The sequence below is a fragment of the Pan troglodytes genome, chromosome 6 (assembly GCF_028858775.2).
Source record: "Pan troglodytes isolate AG18354 chromosome 6, NHGRI_mPanTro3-v2.0_pri, whole genome shotgun sequence".
In the NCBI taxonomy this organism is placed as follows: domain Eukaryota; kingdom Metazoa; phylum Chordata; class Mammalia; order Primates; family Hominidae; genus Pan; species Pan troglodytes.
In genome coordinates, this window is record NC_072404.2 from 80,849,866 (window position 1) to 80,876,067 (window position 26,202).

A 26,202-nucleotide genomic window follows, 5' to 3' on the forward strand; every position below is an offset into this window, starting at 1 on the left:
CACCTGTAATCCCTGCACTTTGGGAGGCCGAGGCAGGAGGATCACTTGAGGCCAGGAGTTCAATATCGGCCTAGGCAACATAGTGAGACCCTGTCTCTACAAAATAAAATTTTTTTAAAAAATTAGACAGGCATGATGTCACGCACCTGTAGTCCCAGCTACTCGGGAGGCTGAGGCAGGAGGATCGCTTGAGCCCAGGATTTGGAGGCCACAGTGAGCTATGATTGTGCCACTGCACTCCAGCCTAGGCAACAGAGTGAGACCCTGCCTCTGCTATAAATAAATATGTCCTGTATACCAGAAATTGGGTTAAGTATATATAGGGACAGGGAAGACATGGACAATATGGAAAAGAAAAATAAGAAAACCATTTCTATGCAGTACAGTTTTTTTTCATTTTTTCCCCAGTGTTATGAATTGGAATATATTGGTTAAGATACAAGGATAGGGCCAGGCACGGTGGCTCACGCCTGTAATCCCAACATTTTGGGAGGCCGAGGCAGGTGGATCACCTGAGGTCAGGAGTTCTAGACCAGCCTGGCCAACATGGCAAAACCCGTCTCTACTAAAAATACAAAAAATTAGCCAGGCGTGATGGTAGGCGCCTGTAATCCCAGCTACTTAGGAGGCTGGGGCAGGAGAATCACTTGAACCTGGGAGGCTGAGGTTGCAATGAGCTAAGATCGTGCCTTTGCACTCCAACCTGGGCAACAGGAGCGAAACTCCACTCAAAAAATAAATGAAAAATAAAAGCCATGAGGATAGAATGTCTAATTGGAGTTCCAGAAGAAGATAATAAAAAGACCACATCCAGCCAAGGTGGGTGGATCAATTGAGGCCAGGAATTTGAGACCAGCCTGGGCAACTTAGTGGCGCCCTGTCTCTACAACAAATTTAAAAATTGGCCGGATGTGAAGGTGAGCACTTTTGGTCCCAGCTACTCAGGAGGCTGAGGCAGGAGGATCACCTAAGCCTGGGAGCTCAAGACTGCAGTGAACCGTGTACTCTGCAGTGAATTGCAGAGTGTACTCTGCAGAGTGGTTCACCTGCAGTGAACCACTGTACTCCAGCCTGGGTGACAGAGTAAGACCCTGTCTCTAAAAAGAAAAAATAAAAAGATCAGGGCCAGGTGTGGTGGCTCACGCCTGTAATCCCAGCACTTTGGGAGGCTGAGGTGGGTGGATCACTTGAGGCCAGGAGTTTGAGACCAGCCTGGCCAATATAGTGAAACTCCATCTCTATTAAAAATATAAAATTAGCCAGGTGTGGTGGCTAATTTTGTAATCCCAGCACATACCTGTAATCCCAGCTACTTGAGAGGCTGAGGCAGGATAATCCTTTGAGCCTGGGAGGCGGAGGCTGCAGTGAGCTGAGATTGCGCCACTGCACTCCAGCCTGGGCGACAGAGTGAGACACTGCCTCAAAAAAAAAAAAATTATCATCTACATCTTTGCCTCCCTAAATAATAGAGTTAGTTTCACATGATATAGACTACAGGTAAATAGAGTCCTACTGTATATATTCTTCTACAACTCGCTTTTTCACTCCACATTCTGAGATTAATCCAAGAAGATAAATTCATTTTCACTGCTCTCTCATTATCTATTGTGTGAATATCGCTTAATTCATCCGTCTGTTCTCTTGGTGATGGACACTTGGGTTATTTCCAGTTTGGGTTGTTATTAATTTGCCCCTATGATCATATATGCACACATGTCAGTTTCTCCAGAGTATATACGTAGAATCAGAATTACTAGGTATTAGGATGAATCTCACACATAGAATGTTGAGTGAAAAATCAAGTCATGGAAAAATATATACAGTAGGATTCCTTTTATATAAAGACTCAAACATTCAAACTTAATAGGGATGCATCTATGTGGAGTTAAAAAATAATAATAATAAGACAGGCCAGGCATAGTGGCACATGTCTGAAAATCCCAGCACTTTGGGAGGCCGGAGCGGGAGGATCACTTGAGGCCAGGAGTTTGATACAGCCTGGGCTACAAAGCAAGACTCTGACTCTACAAAAAAGTTTAAAAGTTAGCAGAGCCTAGTGGTGTGTGCCCGTTGTCCCAGCTACTCAGGAGGCTGAGGCAGGGAGGATCACTTGAGCCCAGGAGTGGGAGGCTGCAGTGAGCTATGATCGCACCACTGCACTCTAGCCTGGGCAACAGGCTTTTATGTTTTGTCTTTAAAAAATAAAAATAAAATAAGACACAACAACCACTCTCTTGAATTCTGTGTCTCTTGGGGTAGAAGGCAGGGAGTAAGGGAGATAGAATCAGGGCACATACAAGTTCAAATAGGATTCCAAAGGTATTGATGTTTCTTACAGCATTCCTTAAGTTTTAAGTTGGGTGGTGGATAACATGCGTCTTTATTCTTATCCTTTGAACCATTCATATATATTTTATACCTTAGTATGTATAACACATCATGTTTTAAAAATCATAGGCTTTGCTGTTTGTCAGACCTTAGTTCAAATCCCTGCCCTGCCATTTGTTACCATAACTGTGGTCAAGACGTTCTACCTCTGATCCCTGGCTTCCTATCTGCACAGTAGGAATAATACCCGCCTCATATGATCGCCGTGGAAGCAAAGTTAAGTCAGGGTCAAAGTGGAAGATATCATCTGTATTTGAAAAAGTTGTCGGCCAGGTATAGTAATTCAATCCCAGCACATTGGGAGGCCAAGACAGGAGGATCACTTGAGCCCAGGAATTCAAGACCAGCCTGGGCAACATAGTGAGACCCCATCTCTATTAAAAAAAAAAAAAAAAACAATTATCCGGGCTTGGTGGTGCACCTCTGTACTCCCAGCTACTCTGGTGGTAGAGGTGGGAGAATTGCTTGAGCATGGAAGGTCGAGGCTGCAGTGAGCTATGATCATGCCACTGCACTCCATCTCTGGTGACAGGGCAAGACTGTGTCTCAAAAAAATAAAAAATTAGGGCCAGGCGTGGTGGCTTACACCTGTAATCCCAGCACTTTGGGAGGCTGAGGCAGGAGGATTACCTGAGGTCAGGAGTTTGAGACCAGCCTGGGCAAAATAGTGAAACCCATCTCTACTAAAAATATAAAAATTAGCTGGGCATGGTGGTGCAAACCTGCAATCCCAGCTACTTGGGAGGCTGAGGCAGGATAATCCCTTGAGCCCGGGAGGCGGAGGCTGCAGTGAGCCGAGATTGTGCCACTGTACTCCAGCCTGGGCAACAGATTGAGACTCTGTCTCAAAAAAAAAAAAAAAAGAAAAGAAAAGAAAAGAAAGAAAGCAAAAGAAAAAGAAAAATTGTAAAAAAATACCTCCTGTGTAGCTAGTACAATTGACACTGCACAACTAAGGGACTGGGGTCTTAGTGGTGGCGGAATGGCCTTGCAGGGGGAGGCAGCGATGGCATTCTGGAAGGAGGTGGATCCTGAGTGAGGAGGAGCATGAGGTTCCAGAGTTCGTGTCACAGAGAGGACAAGATGCGGTCTGCAAAAGACCCCCCACAACCCCTGTGGCTTGCAGAAGGTGTTTGCTGGGTTGCCTCCTGCCTTGCCATCTTGTAAGGGTTACAGATGGCAGAGGAGAAGAGACAGGAGGCCCCAAGGTCAGTTCAGCCTTTGTGATGTGTTCACAGGAGCTCCTGCCCAGGGGCCTGGACATCAAGCAAGAGGAGCTGGGGGACCTGGTGGACAAGGAGATGGCGGCCACTTCAGCTGCTATTGAAACTGCCACGGCCAGAATAGAGGTAGGAGGTTCCTGCAGGATCTCCTGAAACGATGCCTTTGCAGCTGCCCTTCTGCAACACTGCTCATTAGACATGTCACAGTCGTTCATTAAGGCCATGGCAACCCCCTAAGACAGAAACCAGAATTTGCCAGGCACAGTGGCTCATGCCTGTAACCCCAGCACCTTGGGAGGATCACTTGAGTCCAGGAGTTTGAGACCAGCCTGGACATCATAGCAAGACCCCACCTCTACAAAAGATAAAATAATTAGCTGGGCATGGTGGTGCATGCTTATAGTCCCAGCTACTCCAGAGGCTGCAGGAGGATCACTTGAGCCCAGGAATTGGAGGCTACAGTGAGCCATGATTGCACCACTGCACTCTAGCCTGGGTGAGAGAGTGAGACCCTGTCTGTAAAAATGTTTTTAAATTATAAAAAAAAAAAAGAGAGACCAAAATCTGAACTCGCTCGTTTTTCTGAGTGATAGAAAATGAGAAGGTCCTCACGAGAGAAGGTCCGCATGAGAGAAGGTGATTAGTTTCCTCAAGAATCAGATACTTTGGTGTCAGAATATCCTGGGTTCTGGCCAGGCGTGGTGGCTCACGCCTGTATTCCCAGCACTTTGGGAGGCCGAGGCAGGCAGATCATGAGGTCAGGAGTTTGAGACCAGCCTGGACAACATGGTGAAACCCGGTCTCTACTAAACATACAAAAATTAGCTGGGCGTGGTGGCGCGTGCCTGTAATCCCAGCCACTCGGAAGGCTGAGGCAGGAGAATCACTTGAACCCAGGAGGCGGAGGTTGCAGTGAGCCGAGATCGTACCGCTCACTCCAGCCTGGGTGACAGAGTGAGACTCCATCTCAAAACAAAACAAAATGACACGGATCACAGAGCCAGCCCACTGCAGCTGCACTCTCCCTGAATAGGTTAGAGTCTGGATTCTTTTCTGACTCTCTCAAGAATGTGGGCAGGGACTTGGGGACTTCCAGATTCAGGTTTCCCAGCTACCACACGATGTTGGACTGAAAGTATAGTAAGACATTAGTGGATCCTTAATATTCAAGGCACATTTAGAAACCATGCTTCTTTTTCACAGGAGATGCTCAGCAAATCCCGAGCAGGAGACACAGGAGTCAAATTGGAGGTGAATGAAAGGTCGGTCTGAGCGGCATGGTGGGACCTAGGGGAGCAGGATCTGTCTTCCTGACATTGGTCTATACTTTGCATACTTATTAGGGAATTAGAGGAGAGCAGTAGCAGCCACGGGGAAGGGCTGAGTTGATGTAATCATCAATAACAGTATTAATGATGACAGCAGTATTGCTGTTTCACTATAGAAGAAAAGAAACCCCGGGCCGGCGCGGTAGCTCCCGCCTGTAATCCCAGCACTTTGGGAGGCTGAGGAGGGAGGATCACCTGAGGTCGGGAGTTCGAGACCAGCCCGCCCAATGTGGTGAAAAGTCGTCTTTACTAAAAATACAAAAATTAGCCAGGCGTGGTGGTGCATGCAGCATGTAATCCCAGCTACTTTGGAGGCTGAGGCAGGAGAATCACTTGAACCCGGGAGGTGGAGGTTGCAGTGAGCCAAGATCGTGCCTCTGCACTCTAGCCTGGGCGACAGAGCAAGACTCTGTCTCAAAAAAGAAGAAAAGAAGTCCTAGGAATCACAATTTCACTATTCCTTACGATGGAGACCCACAATTAGATCTCTCTCACTCCCCAGCCTCTCCTTCGGTGCCTCCCCGCAGAATGTTCCAGCAACCTCAGCACCCTTCTTACCTCCCTTTCCCATTCCAAGCTTGCCTTTGGCTAGGAGTGGGGAAGAGAACCGTCGTGTTCATTGATCTTGGATCTTGATCTCAGTGTATCCTCGACTTGTTTGTTTGGCAGGATCCTTGGTTGCTGTACCAGCCTCATGCAAGCTATTCAGGTGCTCATCGTGGCCTCTAAGGACCTCCAGAGAGAGATTGTGGAGAGCGGCAGGGTGAGCGTGGGTGTGGGCCCTGGGCAGGAAGAGGAGGCATTGGTGACAGACTCCCGCTCCAACGGACTCTGTGATGATGCCGTCTTACTCTGTGTGTCCACCTGAGCACAGAGCAGCCACTCCTGTAGATATCAGCAGAGGCCCTGGGGAGAAGTCAGAGCTCCAGGACCTCCCCAGAGGGTGGCCAGGCATGTGTCCCAACTCCAGCTCCCTTCGCACAGGCAGACATTGTTGGAACTTGCTGTGGGAGCCCTTTTTACATTGCAAACCTGGGTACTCTGAGGGGGACATGAGGACTTTTGCAAAAGAAGCAGATCCTGAATGCCAACTTGAGACTGGCTTTTCACAGGGAGTTCGGCCTAATCTTTCTAACAGCAGAGTCAACTCACCCTTACAAATAGACTCTGCTGTCAGCCTCTTATCAACGCACCACTTCGTGGTCTCACACCTTTGCTGGGATTATCATCATCTTGTTTTTTTCTCATTTCCCCATATGCCGCCGCAGCTTGGGAGGCGTAAGTCCAGGGGAGGGGTTAATGAGCCTGAGAACGGTGCCATAAAGCAAGCAGCCAGGCCTGCTTTGCTGGTGCCTTTTATCTTCCTGAGAGCTGATGTTTTCTGTTTCTAAAATAGAAAGATGGACTGGACAAGGATTATCTGCAGATTCTCAGACTATCAGACACTTCCAAAGCATAAAAACATTTTTCAAATCCAAGTAGAAATATTTTTTTTTAATGTATTCACTGTGTAATCTCCTTTTTTTGGCAAATCTCAGAGTGGCTAGACTCTTTTCAGATCATAACTTATTCATATGAGAATATTTATTCTTATATATACAATACAGAAATGTCATGGTATGGTAGAAATGCTACAGGCTTTGGAGTCAGAAAAGCCCAAGATTTACTTCCATTTATTTCCTGCATGACCTTGGGAAAAGTCTTTTTGTTTGTTGTTTTGTTGTTTTGGGTTTTTTGTTTGCTTGTTTGTTTGTTTTTGAGACTGAGTCTCGCTCTGTCGCCAGGCTAGAATGCAGTGGTGCAATCTCGGCTCACTGCAACCTCTGCCTCCTGGGTTCAAGCGATTCTCCTGCCTCAGCCTCCCGAGTAGCTGGGATTACAGGCACACACCACGCCCAGCTAATTTTTGTATTTTTAGTAGAGACGGAGTTTCACCATGTTAGACAGGATGGTCTCAATCTCTTGACCTCATGATCTGCCCGCCTTGGCCTCGCAAAGTGCTGGGATTACAGGCGTGAACCACCGCGCCCAGCCAGGGTTTTGTTTTGTTTTGTTTGAGACAGAATCTCGCTCTGTTGCTCAGGCTAGAGTGCAGTGACGCGATCTCGGCTCACTGCAACCTCCGCCTCCTAGGTTCAAGTGATTGTCCTGCCTCAGCCTCCTGAGTAGCTGGGATCACAGGCACCCACCACCACACCTAGCTAATTTTTGTATTTTTAATAGAGACAGGGTTTCACCATGTTGCCCAAGCTGGTCTTGAACTCCTGACCTCAAGTGATCCACCTGCCTCAGCCTCCCAAAGTGCTGGGATTACAGGCGAGCGCCACTGCACCCAGCTGGAAAAGCCATTTTGGTCTCTGAATCTTCTTCTTTTTTGTAAAATGGGAATACTAATGCTTATGTCTCAGAGTTACTATGAGGATGATTTGGGATAATATATGTATAAAAGCACCTGCCATATAGTACATGCTCAATAAAAGGTGGCTATTACTATTTTTTATTTCCCTAGGGTACAGCATCCCCTAAAGAGTTTTATGCCAAGAACTCTCGATGGACAGAAGGACTCATCTCAGCCTCCAAGGCTGTGGGCTGGGGAGCCACTGTCATGGTGTAAGTATCCATTGGTACCAAGGCTCCTCCCATGACCCCTCTTCCATTGATCCACTCCAAACAATAGCTAAGGAGGGAAAAAAAAATCTGTCCCTTAGAAATAAACTATTGATCAGGAAGTCAATAGGACCGAGTTTACAAGGGAGCCTGGTTCTCCCAGGGGACACAGGGCAGGCAGCCTCCCCTCCCTGTTTAGCCAAGGACGATGGGGGTGGTCTGGAGGTGGGAATGTGGAGGAGTTGCAGCTCATTTGCCCGTAACCTAGTCCCTCTTGTCGTTTTCCATCAGGGATGCAGCTGATCTGGTGGTACAAGGCAGAGGGAAATTTGAGGAGCTAATGGTGTGTTCTCATGAAATTGCTGCTAGCACAGCCCAGCTTGTGGCTGCATCCAAGGTAGGACCTGGCTGGACCTCCTAGGACGCTGGAAGGCCTGGTTAGAGAGTACTAGGCTAGGTTAAAGAGTACTTGGCTGCGTTAGGCAGTACTTGGCTGAGTTAGAGAGTACTTGGCCAGGTTAGATGGCACTTGGCTAGGTTAGACTGTACTTGGCTAGGTTAAAGAGTACTAAGGGGTTAGAGAGTACTTGGCTAGGTTAGATGGTACTTGGCTGGGTTAGAGAATACTAAGGGATTAGAGAATACTTGGCTACGTTAGATAGTACTTGGCTAGGTTAGAGAGTACTTGGCTAGGTTAGATGGTACTTGGTTAGGTTAGATGGTACTTGGCTAGGTTAGAGACTACTTAGGAGTTAGAGAGTACTTGGCTAGGTTAGATAGTACTTGGATGATGGGATGGGACTGGCCCTGAGAACAAATGATTTATCCAGGGCTCAGGTGGATTCGATTCCAAATAAAAATTCACCCTGTTAAGGGTCCCATACTATCCTCTTACAGAGGCTTTTTTTTTTTTTTTTGGAGACAGCCTTGCTCTGTCACCCAGGCTGGAGTGCAGTGGCGTGATCTCAGCTCACTGCAACCTCTGCCTCCCAGGTTCAAGTGATTCTCCTGACTCAGCCTCCCGAGTAGCTGGAACTACAGACACATGCCACCACGCCCAGCTAATTTTTTTTATTTTTAGTGGAGACGGGGTTTCACCGCATTAGCCAGGATGGCCTCGATCTCCTGACCTTGTGATCCACCCACCTCAGCCTCCCAAAGTGCTGGGATTACAGGCGTGAGCCACCACACCTGGCCTTAGAGGCCTTTCATGTGACAGCAAGGAATGTCTGTACCCAGTCTGTACCCAGGTGTGCCACACATGTCCCTCGTGGCTTTCCTCACATCTGTTACAAGTGGCCTTAGAGAGCCCCAGCAATGCCAACTTCCGATTAGCAGTCCTGGCATTCAAGAAACACTCGAATAAGGAATAGGTTGGCATCATAAACAGGTTACCTGGCTTGGCTGTGAGATTCTACAACCCCTCTTTATTAGTGTTCAAATTTGAATCAGGCCGGGCACAATGGCTCACTCCTGTAATCCCAGCCCTTTTAGGAGGCCTGAGGTCGGGAGTTCAAGACCAGCCTGGCCAACATGGTGAAATCCAGTTTCTACTAAAAATACAAAAAATTAGCCGGGTGTGGTGGCGGGCACTTGTAATCCCAGCTGCTTGGGAGGCTGAGGCAGGAGAATTGCTTGAACCTGGGAGGTGGAGGTTGCAGTGAGCTAAGATCATGCCATTGCACTCCAGCCTGAGCAACAAGAGCAAACTCTGTCTAAAAAAAAAATTATTTTTTGAATCAATATCATCAATGCCCCCAACTGATTCTCATGTAAAGTGTGCCCCAAATCCTTTTTAAGAGTTTCACAGTATCCCAGAGTGTTCTTTATTTGTCCTTATTTCTTGTCATCCCAAATTGGTTTCCACAACTGGGCACATTGTCCAAATAAGTGATAATGCTTAGAGTTTGGGATCCACCAAGCAAAGAAGCCAGGAATAACTTTTTATATGATAGATATGTCAGGAGCTGACTATAGTCAGCAGATTTTGAGAAGCTGATTGGTGATTGCCGTTTGGCCCACATATGTTTGCTAAGAACCATCAGAGCAATTATCTGATTCAGTCCTTGTTGCTCTAGGTGTTGTATGAACCTAAATCCGCTTTGTCCTGGTAGGTGAAAGCTGATAAGGACAGCCCCAACCTAGCCCAGCTGCAGCAGGCCTCTCGGGGAGTGAACCAGGCCACTGCCGGCGTTGTGGCCTCAACCATTTCCGGCAAATCATAGATCGAAGAGACAGGTAGCCTTTCCAAAGGGACCCTTTTCTTATCCACCCTGTTGAGCTCTTCTCTGCATCCTTCCCTGTGATCCCAACCAAATCCCACAGGACTGTGTCTAAATTCTTTCATATTTTTCATCTTTTTATTTTATTTTTTCTTTATTTCTGTTTTTGAGACAGGGTCTCACTCTGTCGCCCAGGCTGGAGTGCAGTGGTACCATCTCTGCTCACTGCAACCTCCACCTCCCTGGTTCACACGATTCTCCTGCCTCAGCTTCCCGAGTAGCTAGGATTACAGGCGCCCGCCACCACGCCTGGCTAATTTTTGTATTTTTAGTAGAGACGGGGTTTCACCATGTTAGCCAAGCTGGTCTCGAACTCCTCACCTCAGGTGATCTGCCCACCTTGGCCTCCCAAAGTTTGCTGGGATTATAGGTGTGAGCCACCGCGCTCTGCCATTTTTTTTTCTTTTTTTAGTTGGAGTCTTTCTCTTGTTGCCCAGGCTGGAGTACAATGGCGCAATCTTGGCTCACTGCAACCTCCGCCTCCAGGGTTCAAGTGATTCTCCTGCCTTAGCCTCCCAAGTAGCTGGAATTACAGGCGCCCACCGCTGCACCCAGCTAATTTTTGTATTTCTAGTAAAGACGGGGTTTCACCATGTTGGCCAGGCTGGTCTCAAACTCCTGACCTCATGATCCACCCACCTCAGCCTCCCAAAGAGCTAGGATTACAGGAGTGAGCCACCGTTGTCCGGCCCCCTCAGTTACTTTCATGCAGTGTTGACAAATGGCAAGCCAGGCATTTCCACAGAGCATTGGCATTGGCTGCCTCTCAGATGCCAGTCAGCCAGGGTAGAATTTGATGAGACCTTCTTGTTTCCATCCTTGCAGACAACATGGACTTCTCAAGCATGACGCTGACACAGATCAAACGCCAAGAGATGGATTCTCAGGTGAGAGCTCCATCTGTAAGTCTAGATAGCCTCTATTGCCTAGACATGGACTCTGAATATTATTCCCATGGAGAAAAGCCAGAGGGAAATGAACACAGGTGCACCTACTAACCCAAGACTGAATGTAAATCTTGCCGGAAGAAACAGTGGAGGTAGAGAAGGTGATTAGTGAATCACCTTGTTTTTTTTTTGTTTGTCTTGTTTTGTTTTTTTTCTTTTTTGAGACGGAGTCTCGTCCTGTCGCCCAGGCTGGAGTGCAGTGGCGTGATCTCGGCTCACCGCACTCTCCACCTCCCAGGTTCAAGCAATTCTTCTACTTCAACCTCCCAAGTAGCTGGGATTACAGACGTGCGTCACCACACCTAGCTAATTTTTTTTTTTTTTTTGAGACGGAGTCTTGCTCTGTCGCCCAGGCTGGAGTGCAGTGGTGTGATCTCGGCTCACTGCAAGCTCCCTCTCTCAGGTTCACGCCATTCTCCTGCCTCAGCCTCTCTGAGTAGCTGGAACTACAGGCGCCCACCACCATGCCTGGCTAATTTTTTGTATTTTTAGTAGAGACAGGGTTTCACCGTGTTAGCCAGGATGGTCTCGATCTCCTGACCTCGTGATCTGCCTGCCTTGGCCTCCCAAACTGCTGGGATTACAAGCGTGAGCCACCGTGCCCGGCCTTAATTTTTTATTTTTAATAGAGATAAGGTTTCACCATGCTGGCCAGGCTGGTCTCAAACTCCTGACCTTGTGATCTGCCCACCTGGGCCTTCCAAAGTGCTGGGATTACAGGCGTGAGCCACCGGCCCTTTTTTTTTTTTTAAATAAGATAGAGACGGGGTCTTACTATGTTGCCCAGGCTGGTCTCAACTCCTGGCCTCACACAACCCTCCTGCCTCAGCCTCCCAAAGGGCTGGGATTACAGGCGTGAGCCACCACACCCAGCCAAGATCAGACTCTTAACTCTTGCCCACTGTTCTTGGACTAACGTTCCTCTACATGTTATCCAGGATCTCTTAGTATCCACAAACTTAATAGTCTTACTATAAACACTGTTTTAGACTTCTGGTATGAATTATTTGTGTATGACTTTTAGTTTTAAAAGAGAAAATCCTTTTAACTCATCAAAGGCAATGCCATTATTTCTCTCTGTTGTTCCATAAAGTCATATCATGTAAAATAGGTATCAGCGAGATCCTTTAAAAAAAAATTGACATAGTTTTTCTAGAATAACTGGTCATCAGTCTTGGGGTGAATTTCAAATTGGAATTGTTAAAGTACTCCAAGATGTGTCACTCAGCATTTTTTTTTCTTTTTTTGAGTCAGGGCCTTGCTCTGTTCCCCAGGCTGGAGTGCAGTGGTGTGATCACAGCTCACTGCAGCCTCAAACTCCTGGGCTCAGGCGGATCCTCCCACCTCAGCCTCCTGAGTAGCTGGGACTACAGGTACACACCACCATGCCCAGCTAATTTTTCCTTCTTTTTTTTTTTTTGAGACCGAGTCTTGCTCTGTTGCCTAGGCTGGAGTGAGTACAATGGCACGATCTTGGTTCACTGCAACCTCCGCCTTCCAGGTTCAAGCGATTCTCCTACCTCAGCCTCCAAAGTAGCTGGGATTACAGACATGCACCACCACACCTGGCTAATTTTGTATATTTTTAGTAGAGACAGGGTTTCATCATGTTGGTCAGGCTAGTCTCAAACTCCTGACCCCAGGTGATCCACCCACGTTGGCCTCCCAAAGTGCTGGGATTACGGGCATAAGCCACCATGCCCGGCCAGCAACTATTCCTTGAATTAAGAAATAAAATAAATTACATTAATGAGAAGTAGAGCTAGACAAGATCACCCTTTCCTTTATAGTAAGATTTTCCAGGCTTTTTCCTGTAGCAGTAATAAGCGTAAGTTGCACAAATACCTGAAAGATATCAGAACCATCATATTTGCTTCCTACCTGGGTTTCTAGGGAACTGGGATTGAAGAAGGGTTACAACTAGATTGGTACTCACCATACAGTTAGGCTAAACATTAGAGTTGTTTTTAGATAGTGATTTCTCAGAGGAACAGAAGATAAGCCCACCTACCATTTAGGCATTTGTAAAGCATCATTCACTTCCAGTAGAAGATCACAGCGAGTAAAGCATAAGAGCTACTGGGATAGATAAATGAATGGGAGAATGGAAAAATTAGAGCAAAGAAGAGAATTGAAATTGAGGGCCAGATAAAGTATGGAAACAGGGTGAATAATATGGAAGAAGAGGAATTCACAATGCAGCAGAAAGGGAGTAATCAAAATAAGATAGATGTAGGCTGGGCATGGTGTTTCATGCCTGTAATCTCAGCACTTTGGGAGGCCAAGACAGGAGGATCTCTTGAGGCCAGGAGTTCACTACCAGCCTGGGCAGCAGAACAAGACCCCATCTCTATAAAAAAATAAATAAAAATTAAATCTCTGAGAGCTGATTAAGAGAAAATCCCACTTACTTTCCCTTACAGGTTAGGGTGCTAGAGCTAGAAAATGAATTGCAGAAGGAGCGTCAAAAACTGGGAGAGCTTCGGAAAAAGCACTACGAGCTTGCTGGTGTTGCTGAGGGCTGGGAAGAAGGTAAGCTGACTCCAAGGATGGGCACTAACCCGCAGCAGGGAGGGGAAGCTGTGTGGCCAGGGCCTTCCCCTAGAATGGAATAGAACAAGGAACCCACCAGATCGGTGGCTTCTTCCTTCTCTTCTCTCCTCATGGAACCTGTTTTCTCTTCCGTTGTAAATAACCTTTAAGCCTAACTTTGGGTGAAGTTATGGTGATTTGAAAGCTTTTGTTGTCACCTTTTAAGACCTAAACATTGATCATAACTCACTCACTGCCATTCCCTCCCAGGCCCAGCTAGCCTTGCCAACTCCCTGGGAATTTAGTTTCTGGCCAGCAGAGAGTTGAAAAATGAATAAATAGTGGTCAGTCGAGATCTGGCAGACAGGGACAAGTGAATTACAAGTTTCTGTCTATCTAGAGCCAGTGAAGGGCGACAATTGCCAAAAGACAGAAGGGATCAGGTGCTAGGCCGGGTGTGGTGGCTCATGCCTATAATCCCAGCACTTTGGGAGGCCGAGGCGGGCGGATCACGAGGTCAGGAGATCGAGACCATCCTGGCTAACACGGTGAAACCCCGTCTCTACTAAAAATACAAAAAATTAGCCTGGCGTGGTGGTGGGCGCCTGTAGTTCCAGCTACTCAGAGAGGCTGAGGCAGGAGAATGGCGTGAACCCGGGAGGCGGAGCTTGCAGTGAGCCGAGATCGCGCCACTGCACTCCAGCCTGGGCGACAGAGCGAGACTCCATCTCAAAAAAAAAAAAAAAAAAGACGGGATCAGGTGCTGAGAAATGGAGTGGCATGGAGTCACATTCAGCCTGCCAGCCCAGAGACTTGCCATCCATCACCTCGAGTCTATATGTTGTTGTCTGCATGTCGAAAGCAGTCAACTTGATCACAGCCAAGATTGTTCACTCTTAGTGGACTCGACTGACTCTGGGCACCAACCATAGACAGATCCTAGTCATTCCTAGACACGAAACTTGGGGACTATGTGATTACACCATGGTTATAATTATAATGTATTTTTGAGCCCCCATGGTGGCAGGTTTTGTTGGTTAAGTGAATGAATGCATTCATGAGTGCTTTGCAACATAAATTATCATTGTCTTTTAGGAACAGAGGCATCTCCACCTACACTGCAAGAAGCGGTAACCGAAAAAGAATAGAGCCAAACCAACACCCCATATGTCAGTGTAAATCCTTGTTACCTATCGTGTGTGTTATTTCCCCAGCCACAGGCCAAATCCTTGGAGTCCCAGGGGCAGCCACACCACTGCCATTACCCAGTGCCGAGGACATGCATGACACTTCCAAAGACTCCCTCCATAGCAACACCCTTTCTGTTTGGACCCATGGTCATCTCTGTTCTTTCCCCGCCTCCCTAGTTAGCATCCAGGCTGGCCAGTGCTGCCCATGAGCAAGCCTAGGTACAAAGAGGGGTGGTGGGGGGCAGGGCCACTCAACAGAGAGGACCAACATCCAGTCCTGCTGACTATTTGACCCCCACAACAATGGGTATCCTTAATAGAGGGGCTGCTTGTTGTTTGTTGACAGCTTGGAAAGGGAAGATCTTATGCCTTTTCTTTTCTGTTTTCTTCTCAGTCTTTTCGGTTTCATCATTTGCACAAACTTGTGAGCATCAGAGGGCTGATGGATTCCAAACCAGGACACTACCCTGAGATCTGCACAGTCAGAAGGACGGCAGGAGTGTCCTGGCTGTGAATGCCAAAGCCATTCTCCCCCTCTTTGGGCAGTGCCATGGATTTCCACTGCTTCTTATGGTGGTTGGTTGGGTTTTTTGTTTTTTTTTTTTTTTTTAAGTTTCACTCACATAGCCAACTCTCCCAAAGGGCACACCCCTGGGGCTGAGTCTCCAGGGCCCCCCCACTGTGGTAGCTCCAGCGATGGTGCTGCCCAGGCCTCTCGGTGCTCCATCTCCGCCTCCACACTGAACAAGTGCTGGCCCACCCAGTCCATGCTCCAGGGTCAAGCGGAGCTGCTGAGTGACAGCTTTCCTCAAAAAGCAGAAGGAGAGTGAGTGCCTTTCCCTCCTAAAGCTGAATCCCGGCGGAAAGCCTCTGTCTGCCTTTACAAGGGAGAAGACAACAGAAAGAGGGACAAGAGGGTTCACACAGCCCAGTTCCCGTGACCAGGCTCAAAAACTTGATCACATGCTTGAATGGAGCTGGTGAGATCAACAACACTACTTCCCTGCCGGAATGAACTGTCCGTGAATGGTCTCTGTCAAGCGGGCCATCTCCCTTGGCCCAGAGAGGGAGTGTGGGAGTGATTCCCAACTCCTTTCTGCAGACGTCTGCCTTGGCATCCTCTTGAATAGGAAGATCGTTCCACCTTCTACGCAATTGACAAACCCGGAAGATCAGATGCAATTGCTCCCATCAGGAAAGAACCCTATACTTGGTTTGCTACCCTTAGTATTTATTACTAACCTCCCCTAAGCAGCAACAGCCTACAAAGAGATGCTTGGAGCAATCAGGACTTCAGGTGTGACTAGCAAGGCTCATCTTTCTGCCCGGCTACATCAGCCTTCAAGAATCAGAAGAAAGGCCAAGGTGCTGGACTGTTACTGACTTGGATCCCAAAGCAAGGAGATCATTTGGAGCTCTTGGGTCAGAGAAAATGAGAAAGGACAGAGCCAGCGGCTCCAACTCCTTTCAGCCACATGCCCCAGGCTCTCGCTGCCCTGTGGACAGGATGAGGACAGAGGGCACATGAACAGCTTGCCAGGGATGGGCAGCCCAACAGCACTTTTCCTCTTCTAGATGGACCCCAGCATTTAAGTGACCTTCTGATCTTGGAAAAACAGCGTCTTCCTTCTTTATCTATAGCAACTCATTGGTGGTAGCCATCAAGCACTTCCCAGGATCTGCTCCAACAGAATATTGCTAGGTTTTGCTACATGACGGGTTGTGAGACTTCTGTTTGATCACTGTGAACCAACCCCCATCTCCCTAGCCCACCCCCCTCCCCAACTCCCTCTCTGTGCATTTTCTAAGTGGGACATTCAAAAAACTCTCTCCCAGGACCTCGGATGACCATACTCAGACGTGTGACCTCCATACTGGGCTAAGGAAGTATCAGCACTAGAAATTGGGCAGTCTTAATGTTGAATGCTGCTTTCTGCTTAGTATTTTTTTGATTCAAGGCTCAGAAGGAATGGTGCGTGGCTTCCCTGTCCCAGTTGTGGCAACTAAACCAATCAGTGTGTTCTTGATGCAGGTCAACATTTCCAAAAGTGGCTAGTCCTCACTTCTAGATCTCAGCCATTCTAACTCATATGTTCCCAATTACCAAGGGGTGGCTGGGCACAGTGGCTCACGCCTGTAATCCCAGCACTTTGAGAGGCTGAGGTGGTTGGATCACCTGAGGTCAGGAGTTCGAGACCAGCCTGTCCAACATGGTGAAACCCCCATCTCTACTAAAAATACCAAAAATTAGCCGAGCGTAGTGACGGGTGCCCGTAATCCCAGCTACTCAGGAGGCTGAGACAGGAGAATCACCTGAACCCCAGAGGCAGAGGTTGCAGTGAGCTGAGATCACGCCATTGTACTCCAGCCTGGGCAACAAGAGCAAAACTCCGTCTCAAAAAAAAAAAAAAAAAAAAATTACAAATGGGGTAAACAGTCTAGTGTAATGGATCAAATTAAGATTCTCTGCCCAGCTGGGCACAGTGGTGCATGCCTGTAATCCCAGAACTTTGGGAGGCCAAGACGGGATGATTGCTTGAGCTCAGGAGTTTGAGACCAGGCTGGGCATCATAGCAAGACCTCATCTCTACTAAAATTCAAAAACAAAATTAGCCGGGCATGATGGTGCATGCCTGTAGTCTCAGCTAGTTGGGGAGCTAAGGTGGGAGAATTGCTTGAGCTTGGGAAGTCGAGGCTGCAGTCAGCCCTGATTGTGCCACTGCACTCCGGCCTGGGTGACAGAGTGAGACCCTGTCTCAAAAAAAAAAAAAAAAAAAAAAAAAAAAAGATTCTGTGTCAGAGCCCAGCCCAGGAGTTTGAGGCTGCAATGAGCCATGATTTCCCACTGCACTCCAGCCTGAGTGACAGAGCGAGACTCCATCTCTTTAAAAACAAACAAAAAATTATCTGAATGATCCTGTCTCTAAAAAGAAGCCACAGAAATGTTTAAAAACTTCATCGACTTAGCCTGAGTCATAACGGTTAAGAAAGCACTTAAACAGAAGCAGAGGCTAATTCAGTGTCACATGAGGAAGTAGCTGTCAGATGTCACATAATTACTTTCGTAATAGCTCAGATTAGAATGGCTACCCCATTCTCTAGACAAAATCAAATTGTCCTATTGTGACTCTTCTAAAAATGAAGATGAAGAGGTATTTAATGACACAACTTGGATTAAAACGGGAATCACATCTTAAAGCTAAAAATGAACCTGCAAGCCTTCTAAATGAGTCACCGAGCATCACTAGTGACAAGTCTCGGGTGAGCGTAAATGGGTCATGACAAGATGGGACAGCAACAAAATCATGGCTTAGGATCGACAAGAAGTTAAAAAACAGCTGCATCTGTTACTTAAGTTTGTAAGACAGTGCCCTGAGACCTCTAGAGAAAAGATGTTTGTTTACTTAAGAGAAAGAGGCCAGACATGGTGTCTCACGTGTTTAATCCCAGCACTTTGGGAGGCAGGGGCGGGTGGATCACCTGAGGTCAGGAGTTCAAGACTAGCCTGGCCAACATGGTGAAACCCCATCTCTACTAAAAATACAAAAATTAGCCAGGCATGGTGGCAGGCGCCTATAATCCCAGCTACTGGGGAGGCTGAGGCAGGAGAATCACTTGAACCTGGGGGACAGAGGTTGTAGTGAGCCAAGATCGCACCACTGCACTCCAGCCTGGGTCACAGACTGAGACTCCATCTCAAAAAAAAAAAAAAAAAAAAAAGAGAGAGAGAGAGAGAAAGAAATAGAAGAGAAGAGCCATCTTGGCAGGGTTATTTTATATCTGAGCAAGGAGTTTAAATGAGACTAGTTTAGATTGTCTGCTGATGCAGCCGTCCATAGCAGTACCCCTAAAATCTCACCAGAATACGGGTCCCTCTAACCCAGTGGCTGGAAGAACCACTGTCTAGAGCAACTTTTCTTGGAACTGTCCCAGCTACCAACTCAGACACCAAGGTTTATGCCACCAGGTAACACGGGGATCACAGGTACATGTCGCTCCGGTCAGATTAGTTGGCTTTGGCCCCTCGACCCTGTGCAGGAGCTAGTTCTCAGCTTGCAGCTGAAAGTTCCCTCTTAGCTCCTTAGTCTAGAGGGGTCTCCTGGCTCCATTTGGCCCTGGTCTTTAATAACCGGTCAGCATCTTGCTACCTTCTACCACCTTTCCAAATCTCTGGAAATCCTGCCAGGGAAAGCCTCCAGTTCCAACACTGGCTTTCCAAGCAAACTGGCTTTGCCCTCTCTCTGCCATCCTTGTCCTCCAGAGACTGCACCACCTGTAGCATAGAAAACCACCACCACGGACCTGCCAGCCATCGGCGCAGCAAACCAGCCAGCTGTTTGCTGCCGAATTCCTTCCTCTCCCAGGTCCAGACCAAATACAAGATCAGCACCACACCGTGGTGTTGTCAGGAGCCAAAGCAACAGGAAACAATTCAATGCTGTTGGGTTCGATTCTGAGAGTAGATTTTTCCAGACATGTCTTTCAGGTGACCCTCAACTACCTCAGGTTTGAAGGCCCTAAATGAAACTGATTACCACTCATAGGGACAAACCGAGGGGGTTCGGTTACATCTTGGTGATAATGCAATTGTCTCAAACTTATAACAAACTCTTTCACATTTTAGTTTGCAGGGATAGGGTTGGGTTTGTTTTTCTTCTGTTTTTAACCTTTCCCCTGGGTTTCCATTAGGGTAGTTCCTTGAAATGAATTTCATTTTTCACTGAGTGCCTACCTTCCCAGGGCAGGTGGCCACTGGCTTCTGTTTCCCTCCAACAATACTTTTATTATGGTATTAAGACCTTTCTTTGTATAATACATTGCATCTGTGTTTTCAATTTTTCAAATAAATATTTCCGCCTGGCAATGGAGCGTGGTGGTGATTGACCAGCCAGCGTGGCTCTGAGGTATAGGCTCCAGTGAGAAGCCTGCATTTGTATCCTGGGGTTCATGGAATCCACTTAGCCCCACACCTCTGGGAATATATCTTAGAAATATTAGTTTGAGCCGGGTGTGGTGGCTCACACCAGTAATCCCAGCTCTTAGGGAGGCAGAGGCAGGAGGATAGCTTGAGCCCAGGAGTTAAGAGACCTGCCTGGAAAATATAGTGAGAAGCTGTTCTCCACAAAAAGGAAAAAAAAAAAGAAATATTAGTTTGATATTGGGCATGGTGGCTCATGCCTGTAATCCCAGCAATTTGGGAGCCCGCAGTGGGAGGATCACTTGAGTGCAGGAGTTTGAGAGCAACCTGGGCAGCATAGCAAGACCCCGTCTACAACAAAATTAACTGGGAATGGTAGCATATGCCTGTAGTCCCAGCTACTTGGGAGGCTGAGTCAGGAGGCTCACTTCAGCCCAGGAGGTTGAGGCTGCAGTGATCACGCCATTGCACTCCACCTTGGGCAACAGAGCAAGACCCTGTCTCTTGAAAAAAAAAAAAGACATTTGTTTGCACTTCTTAAACATGTTCCATCCTCCCTGTACGCTCTCCTGTCCATGGGAATGATCAAATAGAAAGTCCCGAAGTGGGCCAAGGACTGTGGCTCACACCTGTAATCCCAGCAGTTTGGGAGACCGATGCGGGTGGATCACCTGAGGTCGGGAGTTCAAGACCAGCCTAACCAACATGGAGAAACCCCATCTCTACTAAAAATACAAAATTAGCCAAGTGTGGTGACATATGTCTGTAGTCCCAGCTACTCGGGAGGCTGAGGCAGGAGAATCACTTGAACCCAGGAGGCGGAGGTTGTGGTAAGCCGAGATCACGCCACTGCATTCCAGTCTGGGCAACAAGAGCGAAACTCCGTCTCAAAAAAAAAGTCCCGAAGTGGTTAACACTGCCATTTAGGCTGGGCATGGTGATTCATGCCTGTAATCCCAGCACTTTGGGAGGCCAAGGCATTTGAGACCAGCCCGGGCAACATGGCAAAACCCTGTCTCTATAAAAAATACAAAAAAAAAAAAAAAAAAAAAAGCTGGGCATGGTGGTGTGCACCTGTACCCCCAGCTTCTAGGGAGGGCGAGATGGGAGAATCATGTGAGCCCCTGGAGAGGTCGAGGCTGCGGTAAGCCATGACTGCGCTACTGCACTCCAACCTGGATGACAGAGACCCTGTCTAAAAAAACATAATATTTAAAAAAAAAAAAAACGTCATATAGATCAGGTCTCATAAAATCTGGGGGTTCAGGCTGTGGCTCCTCCCTCTGCACCCTTGCGATGCAAATTAACCTATTACCTTAAAATGAGATGTGACCAATTCTGCTCAGAGACAGAAGCTACTGGTCAAAGGGATTCAGAGCAAACCAGTCACAGCTACCAGAGGATTTACAGAGGGAGCTAACAGAGCCGGGCTGGGCTGCAGAGCGACCTTTCCACAGCACGCTGCAACCTAATACAGTGTGTTAAGCCAGGGGACCTACAGGGGAGATACAGATTGGGAAAGGCTGGGCTTGGTAAGCAGGAGAATTGGCCCAAATGACTCATCACATAAGGAGAGAATGAGGCAGGTAATCAGAAGCTAGCATCTCTAACTAAGGAGATCAAAGAACCAGTGGGATCACCTTGCTCAGTGGGAAGGTGATCTGGATAAATACCAAAGATGGGGACACTTGCCTGCAGCTGGGCTTTTCTGCTCCCAGTGACAGAATGCCAAAGTGAGCCTGCTCAATTTAAAGCATAGGCCGGGCGCAATGACTCATGCCTGTAATCCCAGCACTTTAGGAGGCCCAAGCAGGTGGATCACTTGAGTCCAAGAATTCAAGACCAGCCTGGGCAACATGAAGAAACTCTATCTCTACAAAAAATACAAAAAACTAGCTGGGTGTGGTGGCACATGCCTGTAGTCACAGCTACTTGGGAGACTGAGGCAGGAGGATTGCTTGAGCCAGGGAGGCAGAGGTTGCAGTGAGCTATGATGGTGCCACTGCACACTCCAGCCTGGGCGACAGAGTCAGACATTGTCTCAAAAAAAAAAAAAAAAAACAACCATCTTGAACTGTCCTTTAAAAGCTCTACTAGGCTGGGCACAGTGGCTCATGCCTGTAATCCCAGCACTTTGGGAGGCCAAGGCGGAGGATCACTTGAGGTCAGGAGTTCGAGACCGGCCTGGCCAACGTGGTGAAACCCCATCTCTACTAAAAATACAAAAATTAGCTGGGTGTGGCAACATGCGCCTGTAATCCCAGCTACTCGGGAAGCTGAGGCACAAGAATCGCTTGAACCTGGGAGGCAGAGGTTGCAGCGAGCCAAGATCATGCCACTGCACTCCAACCTGGGCAACAGAGCAAGCCTCCCTCTCAAAAAAATAAAAAATAAAAGGTCTATTCAATTGTGCAGACAAGGGAAAGTGGTTGATTGGCTTTAGGCAACGGGGTGACATGATGAGATTTGCATTCTGAAAAGACCATTCTGGTTGCAGTATGGAGGACAGAGTGGCGTGGAGCTGGAGTAGACAGGGGAAACTGACAAGGAAGTTATTGTCATAGTCCAGGCAAAGGGTGACGGCATGTGAGACAGGATAGTGGCAGGAGAGACAGGAGAAATGGCAGGCCAGAGAGACACATGGCAGGTAAAATGGACATGGACAGACAGGAGTTGGGTTACATAGAAGGGGGCTAGGGAAGGAGCTTTTAGGGAGGGGTCCTGGGTTTCTGGATTGTGAAATTAGTGGTGCCATCTACCTGGAAGAAGGCCAGGCTCAGCATAGATATTATGATATGTTTTGAGCTGAATTGCTTTTTTTTGAGACAGAATCTACACTCCGTTGCCCAGGCTGGAGTACAGTGGCACGATCTCAGCTCACTGCACCCTCCACCTCCAGGGTTCAAGCAATTCTCCTGCCTCAGCCTCCCAAGGAGCTGGGATTACAAGCGCCCGACACCACACCCGGCTAACTTTTTGTATTTTTAGTAGAGACCAGGTTTCACCATGTTGGCCAAGCTGGTTTCGAATTCCTGACCTCAAGTGATCGTCCCACCTCAGCCTCCCAAAGTGCTGGGATCACAGGCGTGAGCCACGGCATCCAGTCTGAACTGCCTTTTTTTTTTTTTTTTAAAAGGCCGGGACAGGAGATTTTGCGCTGTCACACAGGCTGGAGTGCAGTGGCCCAGTCATAACTCACTGCAGCCTCCAGATCCTGGCCTCAAGCAATCATCCTGCCTCTGCCTCCCAAAGTGCTGGAATTATAGGTGTGAGCTACCACACCTGGCCTCAGCTGAGTTGCCTTTGAAACATTCCCATGAAGATGCAAAGTTTAACTCAGAGAAGTCAGAGGTCATGGGAATTGAATCGTACCTAAAGCCATAACAGAAGGAAAGAGTACAAGAAAAGAAAAGGGTCCATAATGGAGCCTTGAGGATTTTCTCTATTTAAAATAACTGAGGCCAGGCACGGTGGCTCACGCCTGTAATCCCAGCACTTCGGAAGGCCGAGGCAGGTGGATCACCTGAGGTCAGGAGTTCAAGACCAGCCTAACATGGAGAAACCACCCCACCCCCCACTAAAAATACAAAATTAGCCGGGCGTGGTGGTGCATGCCTGTAATACCAGCTACTCGGAAGGCTGAGGCAGGAGAATTGCTTGAACCCGGGAGGCAGAGGTTGCTATGAGCCAAGAACGCACCATTGCACTCCAACCTGGGCAACAAGAACGAAACTCTGTCTCAAAATAAATAAATAAATAAATAAATAAAATAACCAACTTTAGGATGGGTGCAGTGGCTCACGCCTGTAATCTCAGCACTTTGGGAGGCCGAGGTGGGCGGATCACCTGAGGTCAGGAGTTCAAGACCAGCCTGGCCAACATGGCGAAACCCCATCTCTACTAAAAATACAAAAATTAGCTGGGCGTGGTGGTGGGTGCCTGTAACCCCAGCTACTCGGGAGGCTGAGACAGAAGAAGAACTGCTTCAACCCAGGCGGTGGAGGTTGCAGTGAACTGAGATCGCGCCACTGCACTCCAGCCTGGGTGACAGAGTGAGACTCCATATCAAAAAAATGATAATAATAAAAATAAATAAATAAAAAATAAAATAACCAAGTTTAATGTATTTTTACTACAGTCAGTTTCTTAGTTCATTTGTACTGCTTTAACAGTACCTGAGACCTGGTAATTTAAAAAGAACGGAAGTTGGCCGGGCACAGTGGCTCACACCTATAATCTCAGCACTTTGGGAAGCTCAGGTGAGTGGATCACTTGAGTCCAGGAGTTCAAGACCACTCTGGGCAACATAGGGAGACTCCATCTCTACAAAAAATAATAATAATAAATAGCCAGGTGTGGTGGTGCACACCTGTAGTCCCAGCTACATGGGAGGCTGAGGTGAGTGGATCCAGGTACAGCACTTAAACACTCCTGACAATGAGTGCTGACAAAGAAAAACTGAGCAAAAGTGGAATTCGAGAGAACTCGAATTTAGCCCAGCTAAATTTTGTATTTTTAGTAGAGACAGGGTTTCATCATGTTGGCCAGGATGGTCTCTATCTCTTGACCTCGCGATCCGCCCGCCTCGGCCTCCCAAAGTGCTGGGATTACAGGCGTGAGCCACCGCGCCCGGCTACAAGTTCTTTTTTCTTTTTGTTCCTTGGAAAGCATCGCTGGGCATTTATCCTGTCCTAGGATTTGAGTGAAACTTCTCTTAGCATTTCAGCGCAGTGACCAAGAGACACCCTTTCCTTTCCTTCTCCTTATGGGAAACTCGGTTCTAACCCAGAGGACTTGGGCTCCAGGACCCAGTAAGGCAGCCCTGGACTTGACCCTAAAAGGGAGTAAAGACAAACGTGAAGTTCAGTCCGGTGTTCAGGGCTGCCAAAGCTCATAGCCTGGAGTTTCTTATCCTCTAGGCGGGGTAGAGACATTTAAAACGGCCCCTAAACTTGTGAGGCGCATAGGCTCATGGGAAATAGAGTCCAGTACTTGTCCTGAGACCAGCAGTGGGCCCTGGGAGGCGGACTTCCGGTGCACTCCTGCGCGTGTGCACCTCTCCCGGCGTGCGTGTTCGGGCATGCGCGCTGCCGCCGCACTGCCCTCGCTTCCTGTGAGTCTTCAGGTAGCCGCTTGCTCTCGTTCCTAGGGATTGGCCTGCAGTGGACGAGCATCGCATAGCCTGCGGGGCTGGACGCTGACCGCCCGGGCCAGCACCTAGGCGGACGCGGAGCTGTGCAGACCAGGGTTCGCGCGGGCCGGGTGGAGGCTCAAGCGGGGACCCCGGAGCGTGAGCCCCGGAGTCGGCGGCGCTGGGGCCAGAGGGGCCGGGAGGGAGTCGGCTGAGGTGGCGGCGGAGGCGAAGGGGCGGCGGGACCCGGGCCTGGCCCGTATGTGTCCTTGGCGGCCTAGACCAGGCCGTCGCTGTATGGTGAGCCCCAGGGAGGCGGATCTGGGCCCCCAGAAGGACACCCGCCTGGATTTGCCCCGTAGGCCCGGCCCGGGCCCCTCGGGAGCAGAACAGCCTTGGTGAGGTGGACAGGAGGGGACCTCGCGAGCAGACACACGCGCCAGCGACAGAAGCCCCGCCCCGGCCTCTCGGGAGCCGGGGGGCAGAGGCTGCGGAGCCCCAGGAGGGTAAGTCTTGGATTTTCGGGCCCAGAGCGAGAAGGGCCTGGGTGAAGTCACCGTGTGTTGGGGACCTTTGAGTGTGGGGCAGGGGGAGGGTCCCGATCGCTTGCAGGAGAGACGTGTGTTTGGGTTCGAGGGCAGGGTCCGGCTGCACCGAACAGGCGCTGCATGGGAAGATCTGGGAGGACGAGGCTTACGGGGGCGTGGAGGGTGTCTCCACCCTCAGCTGCGGACGTCGTCTCCACTCCCCCCTAACCCCTAACAGCCCTTCCTCCTCCTCTCCGTGCTCCAAATTTCGACCGCCTCTAAACGTCCCTCAGCACCTCTGTTCTCTCATTTAAGCGTCTGCTGATTCGTCCCTTAGATCTGCCCTGGGAGAATCGTAATAATGCAGGAACAGTCTGCAGGGATTCTCTGCTGCTGCCTCAGTTGCTAGGGGAAGAGACTGGGCCTTAGCAGGTGGGTGACTTGACCAGGTCACTGGCTTTGTGGATGGAATTACTCATAGTAGAACTCAGGAGTCTTATCTCCCAGGCCAGTGTTCTTTCTCCCGTATCCTAGTTTTCTTAATAGAAGATTATTAGGTGCAGCAATAACCAAGTTCAGTTAGATAATTTAGAAACAAAACCATATTTTATACACATTCATTTCATTTCTGAGAGCTCACATATTCAATTCCTATGGCTTCTTTGATTTTAAGCAGTTTAGAGAGACAATAAGAAAACGCGGGCCGGATGCAGTGGCTCACACCTGTAATCCCAGCACTTTGCCGGCCTAGAGCAGGAGTATCCCTTGAGACCAGGAGTTAGAGACCAGCCTAGGCAACATAGGGAGACCCTGACTCTACAAAAAATACAAAAGCAGCCAGGCATGCTGGGATGCACCTGTGGTCCTAACTACTCAGGAGGCTGAAGTGGGAGGATGGATGGAGCCCAGGAGGTCGAGGCTGCAGAGAGCCGTGAATGCACCACTGCACTCCAGCCTGGGTGGCAGATTGAGACCCTGTCTCAGCAAACAAACCACAAAAATCATGAGCCGTATAATGGGAAATTTTTTTCTTTTTGCACGTTGTACTTGATGGCAGACCATGTTACCCATGAGAGTCTTAGCTCACCTAATGACTATCTGATTATCTTAGAGTTACAAAGTTACAAGT

General features: G+C 48.4%; 2 protein-coding genes across 20 annotated transcripts in view; both read left to right on the forward strand.

Moving 5' to 3' along the window:
- Window positions 1–14,787, forward strand: part of LOC463479 (uncharacterized) — a 75,163-nt gene extending 60,376 nt beyond the window's left edge. Inside the window, 9 exon segments of the mRNA NM_001428069.1 lie at window positions 3,627–3,737; window positions 4,815–4,873; window positions 5,609–5,702; window positions 7,449–7,549; window positions 7,838–7,943; window positions 9,661–9,784; window positions 10,654–10,715; window positions 13,199–13,307; window positions 14,403–14,787. Coding sequence (NP_001414998.1) covers window positions 3,627–3,737; window positions 4,815–4,873; window positions 5,609–5,702; window positions 7,449–7,549; window positions 7,838–7,943; window positions 9,661–9,771 — 582 coding nt within the window. The 3' untranslated portion in view covers window positions 9,772–9,784; window positions 10,654–10,715; window positions 13,199–13,307; window positions 14,403–14,787.
- Window positions 14,788–24,417: 9,630 nt separating this feature from the next.
- The window catches only part of LOC750858 (putative postmeiotic segregation increased 2-like protein 3), an 82,296-nt gene continuing 80,511 nt past the window's right edge, over window positions 24,418–26,202 (forward strand). For 18 of the 19 annotated variants that reach the window (XM_054655716.2, XM_063814456.1, XM_054655727.2 and 15 more), the window contains exons 1-2: window positions 24,912–25,052; window positions 25,411–25,505. The gene's annotated coding sequence lies outside the window, so the exon portion shown is untranslated. Of the gene's footprint in view, window positions 24,541–24,908; window positions 25,053–25,410; window positions 25,506–26,202 lie in introns of those variants that run through there. The other variant, XM_063814464.1, reaches the window with a different exon arrangement.